At 40.7% G+C, this 26,200-nt stretch overlaps 2 protein-coding genes across 2 annotated transcripts; one reads left to right on the forward strand and one right to left on the reverse strand.

Moving 5' to 3' along the window:
• Window positions 1-1,358: 1,358 nt before the first annotated feature.
• On the forward strand, window positions 1,359-19,098 carry VPS35 (VPS35 retromer complex component). Its single transcript, XM_057401109.1, has 16 exons — window positions 1,359-1,514; window positions 1,892-1,988; window positions 2,729-2,852; window positions 4,307-4,489; window positions 5,552-5,765; window positions 6,535-6,618; window positions 7,093-7,202; window positions 10,232-10,328; window positions 10,419-10,567; window positions 11,079-11,286; window positions 11,795-11,950; window positions 13,537-13,659; window positions 14,616-14,795; window positions 15,853-16,092; window positions 16,766-16,909; window positions 18,190-19,098. The coding sequence occupies exons 1-16, from the start codon at window positions 1,500-1,502 to the stop codon at window positions 18,367-18,369; spliced, it is 2,304 nt and encodes a 767-aa protein (XP_057257092.1). The 5' UTR covers window positions 1,359-1,499; the 3' UTR covers window positions 18,370-19,098.
• Window positions 19,099-20,932: 1,834 nt separating this feature from the next.
• LOC130594867 (histamine H3 receptor-like) lies at window positions 20,933-24,732 on the reverse strand. The gene is given in 5 exon segments (XM_057401112.1): window positions 20,933-21,957; window positions 21,959-22,015; window positions 22,017-22,361; window positions 24,190-24,356; window positions 24,436-24,732. Coding segments are annotated over 5 exon segments (1,302 nt in total). The 5' UTR covers window positions 24,692-24,732; the 3' UTR covers window positions 20,933-21,480.
• Window positions 24,733-26,200: the final 1,468 nt, after the last annotated feature.

Below are 26,200 nucleotides of genomic sequence, written 5' to 3' on the forward strand. Positions count from 1 at the left end.
TAGCCATGGATGCTACTGTTGCCTTATGCTTAAATTCTTTCTTGAAAGAGCTGCACTTTATTAATTACAGAGAGCTTTGTAAGACATGCAGTCACTCTAATTAACATAAGTGGCTTTTTCTGTTGACTAAATAGACTTGTTAATTAGTTATTGTGCATGGTTTGAATATTACTGAGGCACACTGAGTCATGGAAGTGTTGGCTGGAACGAACCTTTATCTCCTATAACTTCCTCCTTGAAGGAGGATTATCATGAATGTTGGTTCAGCCTTGGTTTTGTCTAGCTGGGTGATAGAAAACCTTCAAGGGCAGTTTCACTGCCTATTTGGGTGTGATGGAGGCAATCTGTATGTAGAAAAGGATATGGGGAGAGCAAGGGGGAAATACTGTCTGTGTCTCTTTAGGGAGATTCCAATTGCAGAACAAGAATGTAATTAAGTATGGGAGAAAACAGGGGTGTACTGAGACTGCAGTGCTCTATAACCTGGAAGTTCTGATAAGTTAAAACCTCTTTATTTTAATGAAAACCTCAGTTTTAACCTCAGTGCTCAGAAGACATTTATGGGGACTGCACTTGGGGGCTGTGTGGAGGGAGTTGGTACTGAGGATACTAGCTTTAAGAATGTTAGGATGATGTAGCTCATAGCCTACTAGCTTGTTACTGAGATATAGTGAAAAAGAGGATACTGTCTGAATCATAAAGAATTGCAATATGATCCTTGGAAGGCAAAAGATGTTGAAGGCCTTTGAGGAGAGTTAAGAGGAGGAGATCACTGGGATTGGTAGCAGACATGAAGAGTTGTTGCTTCTCTTCAGTTTTCTGTTGCCTTTTGTAAGTCACTTCTACCTTCCAGAAAGCACTGGCTGTACTTTTATCCTTTGCTTATCTGAAGCTTGTCCTTAATAGAGTCCTGTGGCTCAGACAGCAGATAATTGAGAATTGTGAGTACAGGAAAGCATCTGCGCACTTGCAATGTGTGCAGTCTGGGCTTCGCTTTGAAACTCTGTGTAAAGAAGTAACAGTGCTTCCTCTCAACATAGTGATGTCTGCATTCTCTTGAAGATTTTTCTTGTCAGATCTTGCACTGGATTCCTGACCTCTAAATGTTAGAAGGGAAAAGTTGACCCTGTTCTCTCCTCTTGGCTGTGGACTCCAAGAAGCAATGGTGTTCACAGGCTACTCATAACCAGTCTCACCCCTGACCTGAGGTTTTTGTGAAGTCCTGGGAGATCTCTCACTTACATATCACACAGCTGTTTGATAACTCTTGAGTGGTTACACTGCAGTGTCACTTGCACTGTATTCTAAACTGCAGGAATCTGGTTTGAATCAAGTCATAAACAGCTTCATGAAAATTACTGAGTTCTGTTTGGTTTTGTTTGTTTTATTGTTGGTTGTTTTTTGTTTCCTTCCAGCCAATAACACAGCAATCTCCTCAGGATGAACAGGAAAAACTCCTGGATGAAGCCATACAGGCTGTGAAGGTGCAGTCTTTCCAGATGAAGAGATGCTTGGTAAGAGTGTGATTTTAAAATGCAATGAAGCTTCTTGTCTGCTTGGAGTAAACCAGTAAATCAATACTAATCTCCAGTACTGTGAAGAGAAGTAACCCAAGTATATATAGGTGGTAGATTAGAAGTTTGCCTTATATCATGTGGTGCCAGGTGATTAAATGCATCATAAGTCTAAGTTATATGAAGCCTAATAAACTGTGGCTTTCAGTAGGGTGATGGTGTTGAGCAAGAAGTAGGAAAAGAAGAATTCTTAACAGTGGTCTGCTGGCAGCATGTATCCTCCATCTGCTTTTTTAAAAGGCTGAAAGTGTAGCTTTCTAAAATACTGTGGTTGCCTAGTATTTCTTACAGAGTATTCTCTCTTTCTTCTTCTACAGGACAAAAACAAGCTCATGGATGCTCTGAAACATGCTTCCAACATGCTTGGTGAGCTGCGGACTTCTATGTTATCTCCAAAGAGCTATTATGAGCTCTGTATCCTTTGAAAAGGAAATAAATAGTTGAAGTGCTGAGTGAAATGTTCATCTGCTTTTTTGGTACAATGGAGCTTGTCTATCTCATATTTACTAGCACTTTTTTTCCTCAGTATTTAGTTACCTGAATATATTGTAGGAGAAGATACACGTATTTGCTCACTGTGTAAATTTGTCTTTTCCCTTTGGTATAAGTCTTCCATATATTTTCTGTCTTCTTTTGGGAGCTTTCAGTAGTCTAGTTCCATAAAAAATATCAGCTCTGTAAAACAACTCTGCTTGCACTATGCTACCCCAAAAATCTGTAAAACCAACTTATTTTTTGCCCTTCATTATATTATTAGCTTCTAATCACATGTAGTACCTCAGTGTGTTTACTTGTGCATACTGTGGTATCTGAAGAAATTTATGTGACTTAGGAACAGAATGTGAATATGGATGGATGATGTTCTTCTAAAGACATAGTATGCAGTTACTCTAGATACTCTATTCAGTCACATTCATTTGCTTGCTCTTTTGACTTAGGGTTTTTTTCCCTTTTCTAATATGCTAAAACTGACAGTTGAAGGCTTGGGGTTAGTTCTGCATGTTTATCCCAATAGTAATTATTGTTTCAGAAGTACTGCCTACTTGGGCATGGTTGTACTTGGTACAGCATCTTTCCTTTTTGGTGTGAATGAGCACATTAGTGTGTAAATCTGTTGTAGATATTTTAAATTAAAATCCTTAACTATGAGAAAGACATGGCAATTTCTGATGAGCTGCACTACTTGGAAGTCTACCTGACAGATGAATTTGCCAAAGGAAGGAAAGTGGCAGACCTTTATGAGCTAGTACAGTACGCTGGAAATATTATTCCAAGACTGTAAGTGTGTATATGTTACCGTGTGTTAAAAGTAGTCAGTAGTGGTCGGACTCTCGGTGCAGATAATGATTGACTCTGTTTGCAATGGTGAGCAGTATTTCTGCATATCTTAAGAGAGGATTGCTGTGAGACTTCTGAGATTTAGGCCAGGAGCGCAGCTTTAGAAGGTCAGTTCTTCCTGCTGGTGTGTTGTTTTGCACATGACCAAGATGGAAGCACATTGATACTGGAAAAAAGTTGGCTTTTGAGTAAAGAGCTGGTCAGTGGAAGATGAGTACCACAGTACTAATGGAAGATTAGTACCACAAAAGTACCACTTTCTGATCACTAAGATTGATTACACATTTATTAACATTTTCAATTATCTGTTAATGAACTTGTACCTGAGGATCCAAGTCTTAGATTCTCACACAGAGCAGGTGCTTCATAACTGTTTGTTTCTTGGAGGGTAAGAAATGTGAGAAGGAAGCCAAAAATTTCTGTGACTTAATTTTAAAAAGCTTTGTGGTTCTGAATATGTGCTTTTGGTGTTAGCATGCTAGAGATGATATTGGAAGGCTTATCTTTAAATATATTACCACTGGGCTGGAGTAGATCTAGATAGTCAGACTTAGGACTCGGATTTTGTTTGGTAATGCAGTTTTATTAACTCCTGACATTATGTTCATGCCAGGAAGAGGCTTTGGAGATAACAAGGCTGCATCCTCATGCAGTTTCTGGAGTTTGGCTAATCACTACCATGATGTCTTTACCCCTCTGCATAATCATTTGAGTTGTCTTCTTGCCTGCTTGATATTGACTCTTACTATCCCTCATGACCATTTCTGGTGCTTTCATGAAGGTTCTGTGCACATCCATGCAGGAGACAGAGGTGTCAGAGGCTTGAGGCCTCTAAACAGAATGTGTGAAAGTCCTGAATGTTTTTTCTCTTAAGCGAAGGGGACTCCAGTACACTGAAGCATGAGTCCTTTGTGTCTTGCATGTCCCTTCTACCTTTCACTTAATAAAGAGATGCTGAAAGAATGAGTACAGGCCTGGGGATTTCTGAAGAGCATAGCACCTCTCCTGCTAGACTAAAGTGTGAAAGAGGCTTAACTGCTTCACCATAACAGATTACTTATCTATATGTGTTGGAGATGTTTTCCAGTTTAGTGGGGTGCTGGAAGTATAGACAAGCTAATCTGAGAGCATTCAGAACTTGATGTATGCTAAGCATTTAAAGATTCAATGTATGAAGTGTTGTGATGAGGCCAGGTGGCTATTCAGACTTTCTGTGCTCTCTGGAAGAGGAAAACAGGAGTTGAAAGCTAATTTAATGTGCAAAATTATGGGACCTAGATGATGTTGTATTGCTTTCTGTGCTTTGGTAATACTGCCAGGAGGGAAGAAAGGAACTGTTACCTTTAAGTATGTTGTTATTTATAATTTATTGTTTGATTCTGTGCCTTTTGCAGATATCTCCTGATAACAGTGGGTGTTGTCTATGTCAAGTCATTTCCACAGTCCAGGAAAGATATTTTGAAAGACCTGGTGGAGATGTGCCGTGGAGTACAGCATCCTCTTAGAGGCCTCTTTCTTAGGAACTATCTCCTGCAGTGTACCAGGAATATCTTACCAGATGAAGGCGAGCAAGCAGAGTAAGATCATAGAATTCCAGACTGATTTGGATGGGAAGGGACCCTAAAGCTCATCCAGTTCCAGTCCCCTGCCATGGGCAGAGACACCTCCCACTAGAGCAGCTTGCTCCAAGCCCCTATGTCCAAGCTGGCCTTGAATACTCCAGGGATGGGGCAGCCACAGCTTCTCTGGGCACCCTGTGCCAGGGCCTCAGCACCCTCACAGGGAAGAATTTTTAAAAAATTGTTTTAAACATAAACATAAGAATTCTCTTTCAGATTTAAGGTTTCTCACAACACAGGGTATGAACCTGTGTTTAGCTGTAGCAGTTATTTTTCTCCTTCCTAGTAGCTGGTGTAGTGCTGTGTTTTCAGCTCTAGTCTGAGAACAATACTGAGAGCACACCAGTGTTTTTAGTTGTTAAGTGTTGCTTACTCTGATCAAGACTTTTCAGTCTCATGCTCTGCCAGTGAGGAGGGGCATGAGAAGCTGGGAGGAAGCAGAGACAGGACAGGTGACCCAAAGTAGCCAAAGGGGTATTCCATACCACAGCAGGTCATGCCCAGTATAGAAACTGGGGGGAGCTACTCAGGAGGCCCAGATCACTGCTCAGGTTGGGCTCAGGATTGTTTAGCAGGTGGTGAGCAATTGCATTGTGCATCACTTACTGTTTTCCCCTTTTAGTTTTGTATTCTCTCCCCTTGTTATTCCCCTTATCATTATTATTATTGGCGGTAGCAGTAGTGGTTTGTGTTATACCTTAGTTACTGGACTGTTCTTATCTCAACCTGTGGAATTTGCATTCTGTCAGTTCTCTTCGCCATTCCTTTTGGAGCTGGTGGGGAGGGAAGTAGAGGGGGAGTGAGCAAGTGGCTGCATGGTTCTGAGTTACTGCCTGGGCTTAAACTGAACAGAATTCTCTTTCAGAACTAAGGTTTCTCACAAGAGAGGGTATGAAACTTTCTTACAAGCCCACTATACACTTCTGTACCCTCTTACCTGCTTGAAATGGGATGTTCACCAGATGGGAGGGATGAATACCTCTGACACACTTCCTTTTCCTAACCTGTCCTCAATTGCAGTGAAGAAACCACTGGAGACATTAGTGATTCAATGGATTTTGTGCTGCTGAACTTTGCTGAAATGAACAAACTTTGGGTGAGAATGCAACACCAGGGCCATAGTCGGGACAGAGAGAAAAGGGAGCGAGAAAGGCAGGAACTCAGGATCCTAGTGGGAACAAACCTGGTTCGCCTCAGTCAGTTGGAAGGTGTCAATGTGGAGCGATACAAGCAGGTAGGATGTCTGTCCTTGCTTTTTGACTTTTTTTACTTTTTCCAAATGAAACCAGTTTGGACTTTCAGATAGGCAGCTTGAAGTGTTACGGCTATGCTGAAAGTTCAGTAATCCTGGTGCTTCTCAAACTCTTCACCTGAGTAAAAGTTCTGAAGGCTAATAAAGATGTGTTAACGTGTTGTGAGGCTGAGGATGACTCATGCATTTTTCATTTAAGTTTGTGTGTAATGTTGATAAGAAGTTTTAAAACTTTCCTTCTTAATTCCCATTTTACTTATCGAATGAGTTGATTTGAAGGGATGTGTATCGCATACAAAGTTCTGTGGTAGACTTTACTACTTAAACAAAGCTATGCTTCCCAAAGCATTCAAGAGAACTGTTACTGCATGAAATGATAGTCAAGCAAATACATTATTTAGAAGTTTGTCCTTTGAAAGTTCTACCATATAGCTTCTAAAAAAATATTTTTAAGCAGTGCTGCTGAGACCGAGTAGTAGTATGTGCCAGCAAAGCTAGTAGCTCTGATATTCTAAATCAGTTTGCAGATTGTACCATGTATGAAAGGGACAGATATCTGAGACCAGGAGATATATTTTTTTTTTTTCTTCTGAAGGATGGAATTGCTGAAAACTGGGACTTTTTATCAGAAAGTAAGGAAAAATTTGAGAAATGTTAGAAGTACTGGTCTGCTTGGATTAAATGTGCAAGTCTGAATATAAACTTAGAAAGTAATTGTCAAATCACTGCAAAACTCTTTCTCCTATTCCAGATTGTTCTTTCTGGAATATTGGAGCAAGTTGTAAACTGTAGAGATGCTTTAGCTCAGGAGTACCTCATGGAGTGTATCATACAGGTGAGCTGCTTAAATTCAATTTCAGTGATGGGACACAGGGACACTTATTCCTTTATTTTTAGTCAGATTCAGGCTTTCACCTCTTCTCATGAAATGGAAAACTTCATCATTCTTACTCTTACCTAGTGCCTTATCCCGTATTTTTTAACAGATGAGCAAAGTGGAAATGAATTGATTTTGTGCTCCTTCTGCTGCAGAAGCTTGTAAACATCTGAGCTGCAGTGCCTGCAGTATGAATTATAATAGATAGCTGGTCCCTCAAGTAACCTGTTTGTCTTGCACCTCTTGCTTCATGCATTTACCCAGTCATGGTCAGCTTGGGGAGCTCTAAAGCACTGGTAGGCCAGTCCATATTTACTGTGTGGCTGTCTGCCTTAGAATTACTCTGTTGCATTTTACTGCTGTGTAACAATTGGCGAATTTAATTTGATGTATTTTTTTGGTAACTAATGATGACTGTTGATCTAAAACTAGGTTTTCCCAGATGAATTTCACCTTCAAACCCTGAACCCATTTCTCAGAGCCTGTGCTGAGCTGCACCAAAATGTGAATGTGAAAAATATAATTATTGCTTTAATTGACAGGTGAGTGACCATGGGGGTGGAAACTGCCTCAAAATTAAGTTTGTGTTGTGCACAAGGAGATGATAATTCTTCCAGCATTTGAAAATTTTCCATTTTTGGTATCATGTAACTTCACTGTTTCTGTGTATTTCCATCAGCTGTAATTAAGGCTGTGAATAACGTAGCTTCTGCCCTCTGGACTCTGCTTTTACAGCTTCCAACGAAACCTGCTTTAAGGACTGATTAAAACTTGTAAACAGATTAAGTCAGAAAACAACCCATTTAGTATCAACCAATTTCATGTTTCTGAGCTGAAGTGGTAGCAGTGTTCTGCTTTGACAGCCATATCGATCATAAGTATCTCTTGAAACCCTGAAAATCCTCATGGCTAAATCACATATCAAGGATACTTTACCTTGCAGTTTTGATAAGAGCATAACATAACACCTCTTCATAAAAGAGCTAGTAGGAAATGGAACTACATTCTTAATTTCTTAGTTTACCACTAACTTCCTGCCTGTTCTCCCAGAAGTGTTTTTCTTGTGGAGGTACAGCTTAAGACTGCTTGCACTGAATTCAGATATGGGGGAGGAATCACAGAATCATTTAGTTTGGAAAAGACCTTTAAGGTCAAACTGAAGTTTTGATCTGTATCCTGAAAGGAAGCAATACAAATTATCAGTGAATGCCTGTACTTTCGTAGTGTGGAAAGGAAGTGCACTTTCCTGGCTTTTTGAAGCCTCAGAAAAGCTTTCTCCTGGCGTTTGCACACAAGTGTATGTTCCTTTGTGTATTTGGTCCAAGTACCAATATATGGACTTCAGTTGCTATAGGGATCTTGAGTCCTACTGGAATTCAACAATGAGTATAGTTGTGGTTTTGTTTCTTTGTCTTATCTAATGTCTGAAGATGGAACAGGTATATATTAAGCATGAATGGTATAACTTAGGATCTTATAGTAAAAACAAATCTGTAGTTTGTTTTCTTAAGGTTACATCAGATCTATTTGTTAAGGACTTCAGTCTTACTGGAGTATCTTTCAGTATTTGTGCACTTGGCAGAGAAGCAGTTCTGCCTTCATCCAGAGATGTTCACAGGAATTCATTGGTTTTCTACACTTTGCAGCTGTGATTTTGTGAGGGTTTTCTCAATTTAGTTAGCTTTTTAAAAAAAAAAAAACACAACAAAAAAAAAACCAACACAAAACCTCCAAATCGCAAAGGCATTGCCTGTAACAGTGTAATTTCTGAAACTGTCTTGTGACTGCTTTCAGCAGGGGTCACAACCTTTTGCTAGCTTCTTACTTAACATTAGTGCATAGCAATGTGATTCTTGCAAGGTTTTTCTCAAGTAGCTTTGCAGTCATGTCTACTTAGAGGACTTAAACAGCTTTGGTATTACCTCCACAGTAAGTTTTCACTATTAAAAACAACAGCAAGCAACTGACTTAAGACTGAGCCTGCTGTCCTCCTAGACTTACCACTACTGTGTTTTGTTGGGGCACTAATAGTGTCTTCCAGAGCTTTCTCATTTGGCTACAGGACAAGGTAAAAGTATGGTGGTGTGATGTTCATCATCTTTGTACTATGGCAAGTTGTGCTTCTGACTGTAGTGTTACTGCAGGTATTGGGGGATGGATCTGTCCCATGCATGTAGGGAAGATGCTCTTGTGTTTAGATTGGAGTTGTTAGGAGCAATTGTTGTGTGTTTCAGTATTGTGTAGTTAAGGTGCGAATCTGCCCCATAGAGGTAGTGCCTGTTGTCATTTCTCATCTTTATTTCAGCTGGTATAGGATAATTGAACATCTGTGACTGCTGAGGAAGCTTGTGAAGCTGTAGTCCCTATTCCCATGGGGCTTTCCTGTTATGCAATCTTTCTGCAAATAGCCTTGCTGCTTTGGGATCTTTCTTGCCTTACTCAGCCATTCACAGCTTTTAATTATGCTGCTGTCTGCCTGCAATTTATCATACTTTGTAGCGTGCTGGCCTTAACTTCTGAACTGTTGCCAAGAAAAGCTGCCTTGTCCCTTTGAGAAAAAGCAGTGATTGTTCCTAGCTTTAGAAAGTCTTCTTGTTACCACCCTAATGAAATACAGTAGTAGTTCAATGTCTGTTTTTAACTGGCAGTGAAGTTTCTTGGTACCTCAGCCTTTTCTTACCTGCCTTTTTGTTTCAGACCCAAAGTTCATTCAAAATTAAAGTTTAATAACTTAAAAATTTTAATCAGGTGCGTTTTCCTAAATACTTTTGTATTTAGTATGTTGGTCTTTCTTTAATTCAGTATAGAATAATCCCTTGGCAATTAGAAAGTAAAGATAGCAATGCTGAGCTTTTTTTATGTTGCAGCCTTGGTAAGTTGCTTGCCTTCCTGTAGTGTTTCTTATGTTGTGTCTGATTTTTGCAGAAACGGTGGTTGGAGTGACTTTCTCTTATTACAGATAGAGACAGGTCTACAGCATCCTTTGGATGCGTGCTGGATAGTGATCTCTTGCTTTGGTTCTCCCCCCCTCCAAAAAAAAAAAAAAAAAAGTATTCTTCTCCACTTCAAATTTGCGTTGTAGTTTGCTCTTTGCAAACATCAGAAGTACCAAACATGTTGATCTGTCTTTGGAGACAAAGCATAGTTAAGTCAGCATATTTCTTCTGTTTTTCCTCTAGAGACTGTTTAGCAGAGAATGCTACTGGATATCTGACTTCAGTAATATCACTGAATAGATGCAGGATATTTGCTCTTCCATCATCTGAGTAGAATATTTCTTTCTCTACTAGAACAGAATATTTGCTCCTAGCTGAAAAACATGGGATAATGAAACATCCTTCTTGCTCTTTCTTCAGCTCGCCATCTCTGTTAACACACTTTTTCCAGGACTGATATTTACCAGGCTCAGTTGCTCTTGAGATTTCTGACTTCCATTAATTTTCTTTTTTCTTGTAATAGAGCTTGCAAATACACCAAAAGACTTGCTTTGCCTGTCAGTATCTCTTTCTCGCCTGCATCTGAGAAGTTGAAAGACTTTGCTGACCAGCTGCTTTTCTTTATGTGTTACCAGGTTAGCTTTATTTGCACATCGTGAAGATGGACCTGGTATCCCAGCAGATATCAAACTGTTTGACATATTTTCACAGCAGGTGGCTACTGTTATACAGGTATGTTGGGTGTTCTTGCATGCAGTTTTGGGATGGTTTTGCAAGCTATGTGCTTTTTTTTAATCCACTCAGTGCTGTCTTAAATTTCAGTCTCGTCAGGACATGCCCTCAGAGGATGTGGTGTCTTTGCAAGTTTCTCTCATTAACTTGGCTATGAAATGCTACCCAGACCGTGTTGACTATGTTGATAAGGTGTTGGAGACAACCGTGGAAATATTCAACAAACTTAATCTAGAACAGTAAGTAAATATCTCCTGCATTCTCTTTGGTGTGGTGATTAATACTTCAAAATCTTGACTTCTGCATTTCATATTTAGCAAAATAGCAAACATGCTTTGATGTGTAAAATTAGCACCTTTCTTCAAGCTATAAAGGATCATGATACACTGCTGACTCACCAGGACTTGCTCACGTGTGCATAAATCCTACTGTGCCACTCTACAGTACACAATGTGTATGCCAAGCAGTGTGTAGTCGTTATCTGTTCATTCCTTACAGCAGTTGAGTTCTCCCCTTGCTGAATTTACAGCCACAATCTCTGCTTCTGCCATCAGCAACTTAAACCGTGCATTTTCCACTGTACATCCTAAAGAGCAAGATAAAAGTTGGTTTGATACCTTTTCCTTTCTCTGTATCAGCAAGTTGCTTAGATGTTGTGCTATACATCAGAATTGGTCTTGAAACAGACTTTAAATCTGTCTGCATGTGTGAACTATTAATTAATTTTATGTTTTGCATGTTTTTTTTTAGTATTGCAACAAGCAGTGCTGTTTCAAAGGAGCTGACTAGACTTTTGAAAATCCCTGTTGATACTTACAACAACATCCTGACAGTTCTGAAACTAAAACATTTTCACCCACTCTTTGAATATTTTGATTATGAGTCCAGGAAGAGCATGAGTTGTTACGTGCTTAGCAATGTATTGGATTATAACACAGAAATTGTATCCCAAGAACAGGTATGACATAAGTTAATTTGAACTGCTGTTTGATGATATGAAAACAAATACTGAGTGACTTAGAATCATAGACTTCATGCAAGACATGCTTTGTTTCCTAGTGGGCGTACCTCTGTCTTCCCATCTTAGTAGCAGAGCTTTATCCCACATGATAATTCGTCCACCCATGTTCTTAAGTATCTTGTCTTTGCACATCTTACCTAACCTCATCCTAGAGACTGTTTCTGTTAAGTTTGAATGAAGACCCTGAACCCCCTTAAAATTACCTGAGGAAGACTGGATAGTACTTTTGGGATCTGAATTTCCTCTGTGCTGCTATGCTGTCCCACTTGTGCTAGGAGGGACTGTACTTCAGGGAGTAAGGCTAATACCTTCTAAAGCATCACCAACTCAGACTTTGCTCATGCTTCATCAGCTCTGTGAATGGCTGTGAAGATGCCACCAGTTCACTTCAACTTATGCTTATAGGCTGCTTTGGTTTAAACAGAGCTATTATTGCCTTTAACAGGTTGATGCTATCATGAATTTGGTATCCACACTGATCCAGGATCAACCAGATCAGCCTGCTGAAGATCCCGACCCTGAAGACTTTGCTGATGAGCAGAGTCTTGTGGGGAGATTTATTCATCTCTTGCGTTCAGATGACCCTGACCAACAGTATCTGGTATGGCCATCAGTGCTTCGAAATGCTTGTGTTCCCTGAATTGTCAGTTCTTCCTTTATTTGCTGTACAAGACTTCAGTGTAGCTGGGACATCACTGTAGTGTCTGGGACATCAGTGTGTAGCTGGGACATCACAGAGTACTGGGGCATCACTACTCTGGTGCTACATATTTGGTAGAGAACATTGTATGACATGTTTAATGCTAGTATGAAATGGTTTGTATTTGGAAAAAGCAGATAAGGACTTAAAAGCATAAGGTGGCAGTTTTGATGCAACTGTATTAGTTTGTACTTTTGGATAAGCATCACAAATGCTTGTATCAGATTTTCCTGCATTACAGGAACAGTAGGAAAAAATCCAGGACTATGGGATTTTCATAACTCTTTCACAGTATTTCACTTTAAATTATGTGTTCTGTATGGAAGAGGTCTGAAATGCAAATTCATTCACCTTAGTGCACTACAAGCCAAAGTGTCTAATAAAGTGAGTAATGGGTGATGACAGATTTCTGTTTACTCATGTTGTTTACATGAATTCTAGTAACTACAATTCAGGTAACCTAGAAATGTATGTAGGGTTGGACACTGAGCTTCACTTCTAGTGCTTGTTTCAAAGTGGTAATGGACTGCCGTGACTAGACAGCAAGGTAATAAAACCTGGCTGTAGTAACCTAGCCATCATTGTTCTGACACAAAATAAATCTCGCTTTTAAACTCTGATCTCTAGTAGAAATTACCTGAAATTTGGTTTCTGAAGTTTTAGTGTGAAATATGGTACATCTTGAGTTGTGCCCTTTGAAAGGGAGTCAGGTTATTTTAATGTTTAGCTAGCCTTGAATGAATTGAATGATTTCCAATATCTGAGATTCTTGCTATTACCAAGAATTCTGGTTGTGAGAATACATGACTGATTGTATCAATGGATAGAAATAATCCCAAAATAAGGGGAAGCGGAGAAGCTAAGAGTACAAACAAGGAGAGCTCATTAGTCTCTCTCCACTCATTGAGAGCAAGGGCAAAAGGCAGAGTATCATGTTCATGTTGTATGTGCAGCTTGTGCTTAAAACTGAGAAATGCAATAAAAGCAGCATTAATGAGCATAATGAAAACGTAAAAGCAGGGGGAAGTGGCAACAGTTGCAGTTGTGGCTATCAGAATGTAGTGCTATAGTCTCTCTCAGAGTATGAGATGCCTTACGGACTTGTGTGTTCAGTTTCATGAAACTTGGCTTCTTACTTTTTTATGTTCTTACAGGCTACTGTAGGGAAAAATAGTCCTTTTGTAGCTTCCATTGCGTTGAGGACAGAATGTATCTGGTGTCATTAAGCTGGATTAAGCTCAGGCAACTTCCATCTTCCTGCACAGTCTGAAATGTATCTGCAATAAGTATAGTACAACAAAAGTTTGTGGAGATGATACAGACTGCACACATTTAATTCAAGTAAAGCAACTTGTATCTAGTCCTCCCAAAATACTGTCTGATGCTGCCACCATGTCTTTCTAATTCTATAGAGTGCAGACTAAGTTATAGATATGAATAACGCACATTTTGAAGAGTGCTGTAAGCTTACAGTGCTTCTATTCTAGATCCTCAACACTGCCCGGAAGCACTTTGGTGCAGGTGGGAACCAACGTATTCGTTTTACACTGCCACCATTGGTTTTTGCTGCATACCAGCTTGCTTTTCGCTACAAAGAGAACTCCAAAGTGGTAAGCTGACCTCTAGGTAACTCTTGTGTACTTGCATCTTTTGGGCTTTCTTAAAAATGCATTTTGTCTGGCTGTGTCTGTGTGCTAAAACTTGATGTAGAATGCTAAGGTTTTTGTTTGCTTTTTCTTGAGCCAGATTTTTACTAGAGGTAAAAGTAAAGAGCTTTCTAACTTATGGAGGATTTTTATCAATTCATACTAAATTACCTCAGCACTTGAGGAATGCTGAAGCAGAAATTGGCTAGTTGTTTATTCATGAAGGTGACTGATGTGTTTTTATTTGGGGAGACCAGAGAGCTGGGACACTGCAAGTGCTGGCATGAAACCAGTTTAAATCCAGATATTGAAATTAATCAACTTCTAAATCTGCAGCTCTGCTATTTTAATGTTTCTAAATCAAGTGTTTCTTTGTAGTTTAACTCACACAGTAGTTGCAAAAGTGCACACTAAAACAATCACTGGTCCATCTTGGCCCTTTAATGCTTTCTGATTGAAATACTTAGCTAAAATATTACTTTCCCTTATTTGGAGGATATATTGTGGGGAAATAAGTTAAAATGCTGTTTGTTAAAACACTCCTCAAAATTAATGTTTTAAAATTATCTTCCCTTCCTTATTGATGCTCCAGACTGAATAGAATTTTACTCCATTTAACTGAGCAAAAGCTTCATTAGCTATGTTCTAAGCATGGGTGTGGTAACTGCAGTTACTTGTGAGGAAGGTTTCTATGAGCTGGTAGGAAAAATGGGTGTGAACTTTTTGTAAATGGAAGAAATACTTTTGTGAATGCACACTGAGGTCAACACGGTACTGCTAGGGCACTCAGTACTGCTTCAGTAAGTGCCTGGTGTGGCACGCAGAAGAAAACAGACAAGCATTTGACAGATCTTGTTACAATTCAGATTCTCTTTGTAGCAATAGTCTTCTTCAAGCTTTGGCTTGTTCCTCTTCTCTAGGATGACAAATGGGAAAAGAAATGCCAGAAGATCTTCTCATTTGCTCATCAGACCATCAGTGCTCTGATCAAAGCAGAGCTGGCAGAGCTGCCTCTCCGTCTCTTCCTACAAGGAGCACTGGCTGCAGGAGAGATTGGCTTTGAGAATCATGAAACCGTGGCCTATGAATTCATGTCCCAGGTGAGTGTCCAACTATTACACTCACTGTCCTGTGCTACCTTAAATTTGGCTTGGGTAGGTTTCCTGAACACTAAACCATTCAGTGTAATTAAAATATCTTGAAATGATTGACAGCTAATGCCACTATGTAGAAACTCCTCATCTTAATTCTTGCTTCCCAGGCTGCTGTGGAATTAACCTCCATTGCTACTGATTTGAATACTCAGTTTGACAATATGTGGTATATTGCAGTACTGCCTCCTAGTCGCATAGTTGGCTCACTGGAGGAGTGCAGCTCTCTCAACGTAAAAATGCTCCTTCACTGCTTCCAAGCCTGTCACAGCTCTTGCTGTCAAGCAGGTGTTGTCCTGACCACAAGCCCTCTTTGAAAGTTCTCTAAAATTTGCACTGTTCACACCTGTCATGCTAGGCTTTGCTAATTAAAATCCTTGTATTGAAATCAATTATAAACTAGCATGAAAATCCACTTCAGCCTTTTTCTTGAGGCTGATAACCTCAGCCTTTCCTCACTGTCTAGTATCGGTTGCTTTTATAGCACAATTCTGAAGATGAGAGCAGCATGGCAGTTACATGCCTTCTATTTGAGATGATTCATAGATTCGTAAGATTTTTAGTCTCATATTTTCTCTCAAGGCTTTTCATCCATGTAGCAGCAGTGCCAATGATTTTTACCTACTCTGGTTACTGACCTACCTCTCAACTTTGCTCTACTGTTCTGTGTGTTTCAAAGAACCAAATGCTCTTCAGGGACTACTATTGTTAAGAGGTTCCATATTCAAACAGATGCTTGAAATGAGGAAAAACTCAATCTTCAGGTTATATGCAGAATCACATTTGTTTACTATGACCACTTAAGTATTTTGTGGAAGATTTATTTCCAGTCTGTGTACTTAACGTAATTTTGACACTCTCAGTGAAAGATCTGTTTTCCTGCCTGAAGCTTTTAACTAATGTAAAACTGGACACTTTACTGCCTTGTCACTGGCACGTGTGATTTGGGGTTTTTTGCTGATGTGTTCTAAAGCAGTGATTAAGTCTTGCTTTCTCCTTTGACTAGGCCTTCTCTCTGTATGAAGATGAAATTAGTGATTCAAAAGCACAGCTGGCTGCAATCACCTTGATAATCGGGACATTTGAGAGGATGAAGTGCTTCAGTGAGGAGAACCATGAGCCTTTGAGGACTCAGTGTGCATTGGCGGCCTCTAAGCTCCTTAAGAAGCCAGACCAGTGCCGGGCTGTGAGTACTTGTGCCCATCTCTTTTGGTCTGGCCGAAATACTGACAAGAACGGAGAGGAGGTAAGAATAAAGGGACAGCAGTGTAACACATCCTACCTCTGCCTTCCTTCTCCTTGCTCTGCCTTTCTTCTGAAGGCACTTGAAGTAGATATACCACTTAGTGATGCAGACTTTGTTGAAATGTGTTCTAATGTATAAAGCTGCTAAATCGCACTGCAGTGCAAGCTGCATGCATACCAAAATGGAGACACCTCAATTTTAAGGGTGGAAGTACCATTCAAACTTCGGAGAGGAGTTGGAGACTGGAGTCTGCATTTTGCATGTCTGTTATTGTAGATGTCTTACATGTGAACTACTAAACTTCCAAATTAAAGATACGCATTATTGAAATTAAATGTAAAAAAAAAAAAAAATTATGTGTTCTTCAGGGGTGGTGACATAAACTGTTGTAATTGTGAAAAACAGTGTTTGAAATCTGTTTCTCAAAATATGCATTAGTGTACATATTACAAGATTGAGTTCATTCATCTCATTATCAAGGGCTATCAACAACTGTTCATGTTTTTGCCTGATTTAACAAGACTTAAACTGTCAATCTTTCAATGACAGCTTGTTTGCGCAGTTTGTGTAGTTTTCTGTTTGTAGTGGACCACCTGGAAATGTGCCAAGGGAAGAGATACTGGAGCTCCCTAAGGTTGTTTTATCTTCTAATCTTTTGTTTTTTTCCTTCTAGCTTCATGGAGGAAAAAGAGTGATGGAATGCCTAAAGAAGGCTCTGAAGATAGCAAATCAGTGCATGGACCCCTCTCTGCAAGTCCAGCTTTTCATAGAAATTCTGAACAGATACATCTACTTTTATGAAAAGGAAAATGAGGCAGTGAGTGGAAATGCACTCTCTCTATTGCATCTTTTTAAAAGAGGATTTCTTTAAGCTCTTCATTCATGCTTATACCCCAAATCATGTGTCTTCAGCTTGCTCTGTAGTTATAAGAGGCACAAGTTCTGGCAGTAAGAGTAGCAAATTCTGGATATGGTAGTAATATTTGGGATAAAGCTTCGTTCTTACATGGGTGAAAACACCAAACGTTTTCTGTCTATGTATGAATTTAAATGTTGTGGGACTTAGATACCAGAAATATTTATTAGATTAAAACTTACTAGGACTTGAAATTTTACTACTTGCTCATCTAACTTTACAGGTACATAACTTAATATGTCCATAAGGGAAAGAAAGTCGTTACTTTCAGGTAGTGATTCAAGGTCACTGCTGAGTGCATCATATGGTTGGTGTAAGCTTTAGTTTTGAGAAACAGATAATGACATCTCATGTACCTGTTTAAATTCTGCATCTGCAATCTGGGATAATTGTTGCATATACTCGCTGTTAGTAAACAGTAAAAAGTAAACTTTTTGAAAAAGCTGTTTGGTCAAGTAGAGATCAACCACCCCCCACCCCCCCCCCCCCCCCCAGTGTCATTATTTGGTCAAGAGCAGATGTTGATGAATACCCTGTACTTCCGAAAGAATGTCTAAAGAGATTTTAGGGATTTGCTGACTTCACAACAACTGAACTGGCTTCCTGCTGTAGTGTTCTAGCATAGGAGATGCAGTATCTGATGGAGATGAAAATAAAATCTTGAATTTCAAAACACTTGGCAGATGTAGAAACAGCCTTTGGATTCAGTGGTGTTCTGTGTATTGCAGGACTCGCTAGGCAAATGTGCTTTCCTAGGCAGTGACTTAGTGACTAAGAACTACTTTAAATCTGGTATGACCATCCTGGCTGACTTCTACAAGAAACAGATTATATTAGAGCACACAGACAATCTGATTATCTGGGTTTTTTATTTAAAGCTTTTTCAATTTATGTTGAATAAGAGAAATGCTGTAGTAAAAGTCATAAATCTATCAGATTAATGACTGATTAAACTCGTTACATTTGCTGGCATGGGGGCAATTTCCACAAAGTTCTGAAATCAGAGTAGCCCTATGAGAAGCAAGAGAAGGCTGTCTCCAGCAGTTTGTCTGCATGCAGCCTTGCCAATATTTCTAAGAACTGTCCAAATACAAACAGTTTAGACACAAGTCTGTTAAAGCCAACGTCAATGCACTTCTATGCGGGTCTTGCTGATGGCTTCTGTTTATGTTCTCCTGTAGGTGACAATTCAGGTTTTGAATCAGCTGATACAGAAGATAAGAGAAGATCTCCCAAACCTTGAGTCTACTGAAGAAACAGAACAAATTAACAAACACTTTCACAACACACTGGAGCACTTGCGTCTGAGGAGGGAATCACCAGAATCCGAGGGGCCAATTTATGAAGGTCTTGTTCTTTAGGAGGATACACACTGTACTTACTTCTTTTCATTTACATACCGTATGGTTTATTTGTTTTTCTTTGTAAGGTAGATTTATAGGTTGAGCCTTTCAGAAATGTCAAGTTAACATTTGTGTGTTCAGTCTGACACTTCAAACACTTGCGTGGGGTACTCTTAACAATTTGAAAGGTTGGACCAGCAACTGCAGGTTTTGTCAGTTAGCATGGCTGAAACTTTCTTTGAAATCCATGTAACATGGTAAGGTTCTTTAGGTTCTGAATTTTCTTGTTTTTTCACTGTTGCTTCTGTAGCACTAGAGTTCTAAATTGGCAGTGACTCATCTGAAACTATGTCTGATCCTTATACAGAGCATCAGATTTTTGGGATTATTGTATGTCAGATTCTGCTTGTGCTTTTCTTTTAATGCAAGTTAAGACTAAGTGTAATATTTTTCCCTAAAAACTAGAATATATTAATGCATGTTTGGAGAATTTTAAAGCACCACATTCAAAATCAGAAGTTATATTTTGCATATTAAGGCTCTGTGACATTCAGTGAGGACCAATACTGTGCACAGGGTATATTTATCAAGATAACTTTGTTCCAAATAGTATAAAAATAGAGAAATTGCAATCTATATAGATATGTATAACCTTCATTACTGTAAATTTAGGGGGAAACACATTACACAAGTTTATTCAGTATCATGATTTTGCACCAGTGAAACAATAAAGTTGCTATTAACGCATGTTGTTTCATGTCTCTTCAGAGCCCACTGTTGAATCCAATGTTAATGTTGAACCTTTTGATAAAACCAAAAGAACTTCTGTTCTATAGGGACAGAAGAAGCAAAGCATAGTTAACCTGGAGAAGCTGGGAGGCTGCTGTGTTTCTGATGTGGAAGTTTATCATTCAAACACAGTATTTTTCCAACTGATGCCAAGATGATGTGTGTTCATATTTCAGAATGCTTTTATGACATCTCTTGAGGGTAGAAAACCCTACTGGATTCTAGGTCTGTGCTAGAGTAATGAGTGGCAATTACATGAAAAGCCACAGGAAACAGAGTGGTAGAACAATTGCCAATGGCAACTCCTTTGAAAACTGGTCTGGTCTGTTAGTTAATGCCAGTTGCTGAAAGCTTTGAAATTTTGTTTTACCTTAACTGAATGTAATGTTCTAAAGTTTAACTGATTGAACTTCCTTATTTCTTCAGTTGACCACTTGTGAAAATTGACCTGGCTTGATTAGATAGTGAATGAGACTCCAATAATTTAGTGTAACATGTTTTATAAAAAAGGCAAATATGATCCTAAGAAACAGGAATTAGGGAGTAGACAACAATTTCATTGATCTACTGATGTGTAAGTCTGTCTTGGAGGGGAGGAGGAATGAGTAGATGATCTAATGGCTTTACTTGCCCAAGTGATGTAATTAATGCTGTTGAAAAACCTTTATGTTGCTCTGTATCTGGATAATGTTCCTCCTAAGAGAACTCTTAAGTTGATTGTTTTATTATAAAACATCCATAGCAGAACATGGTGATCATGTTCATGTAGATCCACTCATGTAGTAGCAATATGCCCTCCTAGTATACAGTATTTGCTAACCATGTTTGTTTAAAGCTCAAGGCTGGCCCTTGCAACTTAGGAACTGTCTTTGAATAACCGTTTTGTGGTGGTTTCAACTGCAGTAACCCAAATGTTGTAGCTAGTGCTTTTTCCCGTGTACCACTTGTTAAGGCTACAAAGCTACGACTCGTCCACAGTTATAATTGCTTTTATTGAAATTTCACAAAGTAAATGATTTCAAAATACTGTCTTTAAACTTTAAAATTGACTGTACTAATATGCATTTTGGCTGTGGCAGTGGACAACTACAGCTGTTCAGTAGCTATCACCTGCCAGTAAAGTGTCTGTTCAGCTATGCAGAAAATGCTTATGATGGTGGAAATAAACTTGAATCACTAATGATGTTCAAACTGATACCTCTTATAGGACAAGTCTAGTCAAAACTTGCGATCTACCTGTTCAAGCTTCTCTAGTGGCAGAGGCAAAATGGCAACAGCAGTATGTAGTTGTTGGTTCTTGATTTTCAAACACACAGTAGCAAGGCTATAAAGTTTAACAGACTTTTCTAAGTTGTGGTTTTCGTGATACATGACTTTGAAAATGTCTGAACACTTCAGATCTTTTTTTTTTTTTTTTTCCACTGTGACTTGATCCAATGGATCGGGTAGGGGAAGACAACATTTTTTCAGAACTAGTAGAAGGCTAATTGGAAATGTAAAAATAACTCCAAGCGAAGTTTACCTAAAGTTGTGTCTATAGCAAGATCTGTCTGACATAGATCTCAGACTAATCATGCTTACTCAATACTTACAGCAAAAGATAGAAGAGTAATACCTGTCAGTCTTGTGAGGAGGAGCAGAGGCTTGACTTGAGTAGATTCCTGCCAATGCAGGATCCAGGCAGGGGCAGGGAGGAAATCATAGCTGAGGTGGGAAACTCATCCAGTACATGAACTCTCTCAATTCTCATAGCTTATATCCAGAGCTCAAACACCTTTTTTATTCCTATTGAACTTAGTTCTACAATTTCTTAGTCACCTTTTCCACTGAAATCAGTGCTGTCTTACCTGCTACAATTGATCAGCTGCTCTGTTAACCTGACCAGTCCGGTTTCCTCTTGTTCCATGCTTTTCCTAGACACCAATATTTAGTTTTTTGCATTGGTCATGATCTCATCTGGCTTGTCACTAAATGGAGGGAAAAGCATCCTACATTTAACAGCTGAGACCCTTGGTATCTTAGAGTGGGTTTGGGGGTAAAATGTAACAGGTTCAAGGTTAAGACTTTATGAAATTCCTTACCAACAGGATTTACAATCATGAAAAGTGAAAGAGCCTGAACTTTTATTATTGGCCATAAATGTTGTATTCCCTTTTCAGTACTGTAATGCTAGTGCACCATTACCAGAAAATATACTGTCGGCATAATTCCCAAAGAGCTTTGAGAAATTATCTTTCTCTTCATTGCTGTGATTTCTCCAGCTATGTGGATGATTGTAGTATTTGCAGATCAGTATTAGCCAGTTCATGCTCCCACTGAAAGGAAGATACTTCATGCTTTTCACATAAAAATATGAGGATGAATTTTGGCTTTTCCCGGACACAGGAGTTTTATAAAGGCTCTCCTGAAGCTCATGTGACACAGAGGGTATAGAACAGGGTTAATGGCTGAGTTCACCCACAGAAGCCAAAATGAGGTCTCATAGAGTGAATACTGCACACAGTGGCCATGGCAAGCTGCTCTGATGATCATCAAAAGTGTATATGGGGCCCAACACCAACCAAACACACATACAATAATTGCTAAAGACTTTGCTACTCTTTTATCCCCGGAAAGTCTAAATCTGTTTGCCATGGTGTCAGCCGTGTCCACTCTGCTGATAGTGCTGTATATGCCTTCTGTAGTTTTGTAGAAACCACTCCTATGAGGCTTGGTCTCGACTTCCACCTGGAGTGGTAGAAGGTCTTCACTGACATTCAGATTTTGTGACTGATTGCCATGCATATGTTCGCTAACCCTTGAAGCCTTTTTGTGGGGGAGAAAAGCTACTAGCTCTCTTCTCATGTTTGTGTCTGTCAGCAGATTTTACAAAAAAATATAGTGTGTTCCCTTTTTTCCCCTGGGAAACTCATTTCACAGTCCTCTTGAAGAGGTGGTAGGTTTTCTTTCCTCAGGGATGTGCATTTCCTGATGTTGAGGTAAATACTTAAGTATGTAACAGTGATGAAAGGTGTAAAGAATTCAATAGTAGAGGCAATCATTAGGAAATACCAGTTGTAGAAGAATTCTGCATGACATTCTCTTTCAGGGAGAATGCTCTTTTGGGCAATGTGCTCCCAACTCAGAATGGCTGGACCGTAGAGAAGAAAAGCAGCAATCCATACAGTGATCATCTTCAGCACTGCATTTCTGGTCATCCCCTTCTGAGCCCAGTAACTGACCTGAGAGAGAGAAGTGAAGTCACATACATTACTAGTATCTCAAACATGGTCGTCTGGAGATGGCCCCCTCAGTGATTTGTGAGGGTTGATAATGTATTGGTTTAGGGGTGAGGGGTTATACCAAGCTTACCAGTACCATGGAAAAGCTGTTTCTGAAATAGGAATTCCAACAAACAGTATCAAGGCGGCTGGATACGTTTTGAGAATGTGCATCAGATCTTAAAAGCTGGAAAACCAAGGCTTTTCCAAGGCAAACTGCCGCTATTCCTAGAAGTGGTTGTCACCAGTTGCTTGTGTATTCAGTCGCATTACCTGTGACACCAGTTTACATAACGTCTAAAAGAAGCACTTCAGAATCCACTTATTTAGATTTTTTTAAATAGTTTAATTTCAAATACATAAAAGCATGTGAATTCATAGAACATCCATGTAAGTTCTTTTCTTTGTGCTTTGTAGAAAGATAGCCTTTTTTTTCCTTAATGTGAAAATAGCACCACAAGAAACAGCTTTTAATTTTGTTTGGTATGATTAATTTCATTCTTTTATGACTTTCTTTTTTGAAGACTTGCAGAACTCTTCTCTGCAATTAAGATGTATAGATGGAGTGTTGTGGTCCGCAAAGTGCTTTACAAGAAGAGTAACTGATTTCCCTTATTTAGAAAATAAAGAAACTAAGGTACAAAAAAATTGTCAGTAAACCATATGAGCAGTAACATTCAGTAGAATCTTAAAATCAAGATGATCTTCTCAACAGTCTAATTCCCTGGTGTACTGGACAACATTCATATAGTGAATTGGAATTCAGTCTTCAAAGCTTTAATGTGGCCACGCAGTGTTTTGGGTTATGAAGTCCTCAAGCTTGAATTCTGTATAGGATTCATGATTACTGCCCCAGTCTGTGGATCTCACTCTCCAAAGCCAATGCTGTTCTGGTAGAATATCCACAAAGATGAGGAATCCTGAGTTTGTCTGAATCGGGTCTGATTTTGCAATCCCTAAGAAAGCTATGAATGATTTCAGGGGCAGTCTTGTAGGAAGATTAGCATTTTTATTGATATGGAGAATAATTTAGAACTTCAGAAATTCCTGCTTATATGTTATTACACTGCCCTAATCCAACTGGCAGCTTCTGTACTCTTGCCTGGGAAGGCATTTTTATATGGGGATTGATCTGAAGTATGTAAAAGTGGCTAATTATTATAATTTATTATAACCAGTTTTCCTTGCTGAAAGCATCCAGTTTATATTTATACTATTGGGATAGTAATGAGTTTGTTTTATGAAAGCAAAAATCATGGCTAATTCAGAACCTAGAAAATAAAGGAATTCTGTGTGTTGACTGTTTACGAATCTGTTCATTTTTCCCTCTTCAAAAAGAATTTGGTAAAACATCATTGCATATGAATTGTTAAAATTATCTTGCAGCCTCTTTGTGCTGTTTGCCAAAAAGCATAATTGTCTTTTAGTGTGACTTAGAATGAGAAATGAAACTAAAATAACATTTTAAGGAAATGTAGGTGAGGCAGTGGGCTGAAAAATAACTAAGTGAAACCTCTCTAGTACTCAGCTGAAACAGCAGCAGCTAAGGCTGTGCCTGCTGGTAAAGCAGAGTACCTCTTCCAATGTGAAAGTGAGAAGCAAATGTCTTTTGTGCCAAAGTTGATTACTCCCAGAACTATTTCCAGGACCGAGGGGAACTGCCTTGATTCCCCTGTCTGCTGAGCGGTTTGAGTGAGGTGCGATGGGGCTGAGAGCCCGGTGACTGAAGCAAATCCTCCTGCTTGACAGGGCAGCCCACCTAGCCCCCCGACCCCTGCCCAGCCCTTACCGCTCTGGTGACTGAGATGGACCCGTCGAAGCTGATGAGGACGATGTTGAAGACTGAGGCGGTGCACACCAGGTAGTCTACCACCAGCCACAGCTTACCCAAGCCCCTGCCGAGTCTCCACTCGCCCGTCAGCACGTAGGGGATGTACAGTGGGATGCAGAAGCCGCCTGCGGACACAGCTCGGCGGTGACAACGGCAGCCCCGCGGGCCGGTGCCCTCTGCCCCTCCCAGCGCCCCGGAACATACCCACCAGGAGGTCGGCGATGGCCAGGTTAAGGAAGAAGAAGTTGCCCTGTTTACGGAGGCTCCGGTCCACCAGGAAAGCCAGAATGACCAGGGCATTGCCCAGCACGGGGGCCAGCACCAGCAGCCCCATGAAAGCCGCCAGCAGCGCGGCGGTGGCGGCTGCGAAGGGCCCTCCACGCTGCCCGTCCCCCGTACAAGCGCTGCCTGCCGCCCGTGGGCTGCCGGAGTGGTTGAGCCACGGCAACTCCTGGCCCATGGCTCCCGGCGGCGACCCGCACTGCCCCCCACGCCCGGCCGCTGCCCAGCGCAGCTCTGCCCCTGCCACCACCCCGCCACAGCCCGCGCCGGCGGAAGGAGGGGCCAGACACGGCGCGGCGGGCTGGGGGTGGCCGCGGAGTGGCCGCACTTGCGGAGTCTGCGGGCGGGACAGTTCCGCTCCCGCTGCCTGTGGGTGGGCTCCCTCCCGAGCCCGTCCTGCGAAGCTCATGCAGTAGCGGTTCCAGCGGCCGCCTGCCCCTCTTCACGGCTCCCCCGTGGCCGCCCGCGCATTCCCCCAACGGCTCTCCCAGTTCCCTCCTCACATGCTGTCCCTGATGGGGTAGTCTCAGTCGCCAGCCCTGTTTCTGTGGCGCGTGCCCGACACCCTACCTGCCGCCCTGTCCTGCGGTCCACAGGGCCCTTGGGTGATCTTTGCTTTCCGCCATGCCCCGCTAAGGTCTGGGCAGCCATCTTGTGCCTCTGGTGATCTCCAGCCTCGAGCCCCCGGCACGGGCCGGACTGCAGTCACCTCGGTCGCTCTGCACCAGGAAGGGCTCTTTGCTGTGTCCACAAAGCCTGGAGGAACGCGGTATTTCTGAGACCTCACTTTCCAAAACTGACAGTGGATTTATGTGATATTTTAAAGTGTGTTCTAACAAACATGTTGGAGAGCCAGTTTTATCGCAGAAGTCAGGTCTATTCCAGAAACCTGACCTGAGCAGCCACGAACAGGCTAAGGTGTCTTCCAGCTTCTGTCAAGACGGCTGACAGTGCTGAGGCAGAGGAGTGGGGCACAGCAACCCCCGAATGAGCTGCAGAGGCTGCTGAAGCCTGTGGAAGCTGAAGGGTAATTCAAGAGAGGAAATGCTGCTTGCCTCTACTATTATTATTTGGCCGATTGTATCATTATCTGCCTTAAAATATGTCACCACTGATAGGCTTTGACTTCCCTCCCATGAGAGTTCCCTAGAGACTAAGCAGTTTGAGGCTTGCTGTCTTCATTACAGCTCCTTTATCATTAAAAGAAAACAGGACTTGCTCAAAACCTATTATGGGATGCACATAATCTTCACTTAATTCTGCCAATGTTTCACATGTGGTAAGCTCTTTTGTAGAAGATTAGTATGAATCTGCAGTTTGAAATAACAAATATCAACCAACAGTCCTGGGCCCTTCTGCCCTCTAGGGCTGTATCCCATGGGACCTTCCGAAGCAGGTTCCTGAAGAGGCCAAAGTCTGCCCTCTTGAAGTCCAGGGCAGTGAGCTTGCTGCACGCTCTTCTCACTGTCTTGAGGATCTTGAATTCAACCATCTCATGATCGCTGCATCCAAGGCTGCCCTGGAGCATCACATTTCCAATGAGCCCTTCCCTGTTGATGAGCACGAGAGGAAGTTTTGGTAGCTTTCCAAAAATCTGTTCAAAGGGACCTCAGGTAAGACAAGTAAGAGTGGCTTAATAACTTGTCTGTTACGTGGCTGAGGGTGAGCATGTATTCTCAGGGTAGCA

This window comes from Pezoporus wallicus, unplaced genomic scaffold, assembly GCF_028554395.1.
Source record: "Pezoporus wallicus isolate ANWC-B61680 ecotype Strahan unplaced genomic scaffold, APGP_CSIRO_Pwel_v1 contig_13541, whole genome shotgun sequence".
Classification (NCBI taxonomy): Eukaryota; Metazoa; Chordata; class Aves; order Psittaciformes; family Psittacidae; genus Pezoporus; species Pezoporus wallicus.

What these genes read in the sequence shown, in the direction of transcription:
- VPS35 (XM_057401109.1), top strand. An exon ending in ACCCTGACCAACAGTATCTG is followed by an intron (nt 11,951 to 13,536) that starts GTATGGCCATCA and finishes CTTCTATTCTAG; the next exon opens with ATCCTCAACACTGCCCGGAA. An exon ending in CCTATGAATTCATGTCCCAG is followed by an intron (nt 14,796 to 15,852) that starts GTGAGTGTCCAA and finishes TCCTTTGACTAG; the next exon opens with GCCTTCTCTCTGTATGAAGA.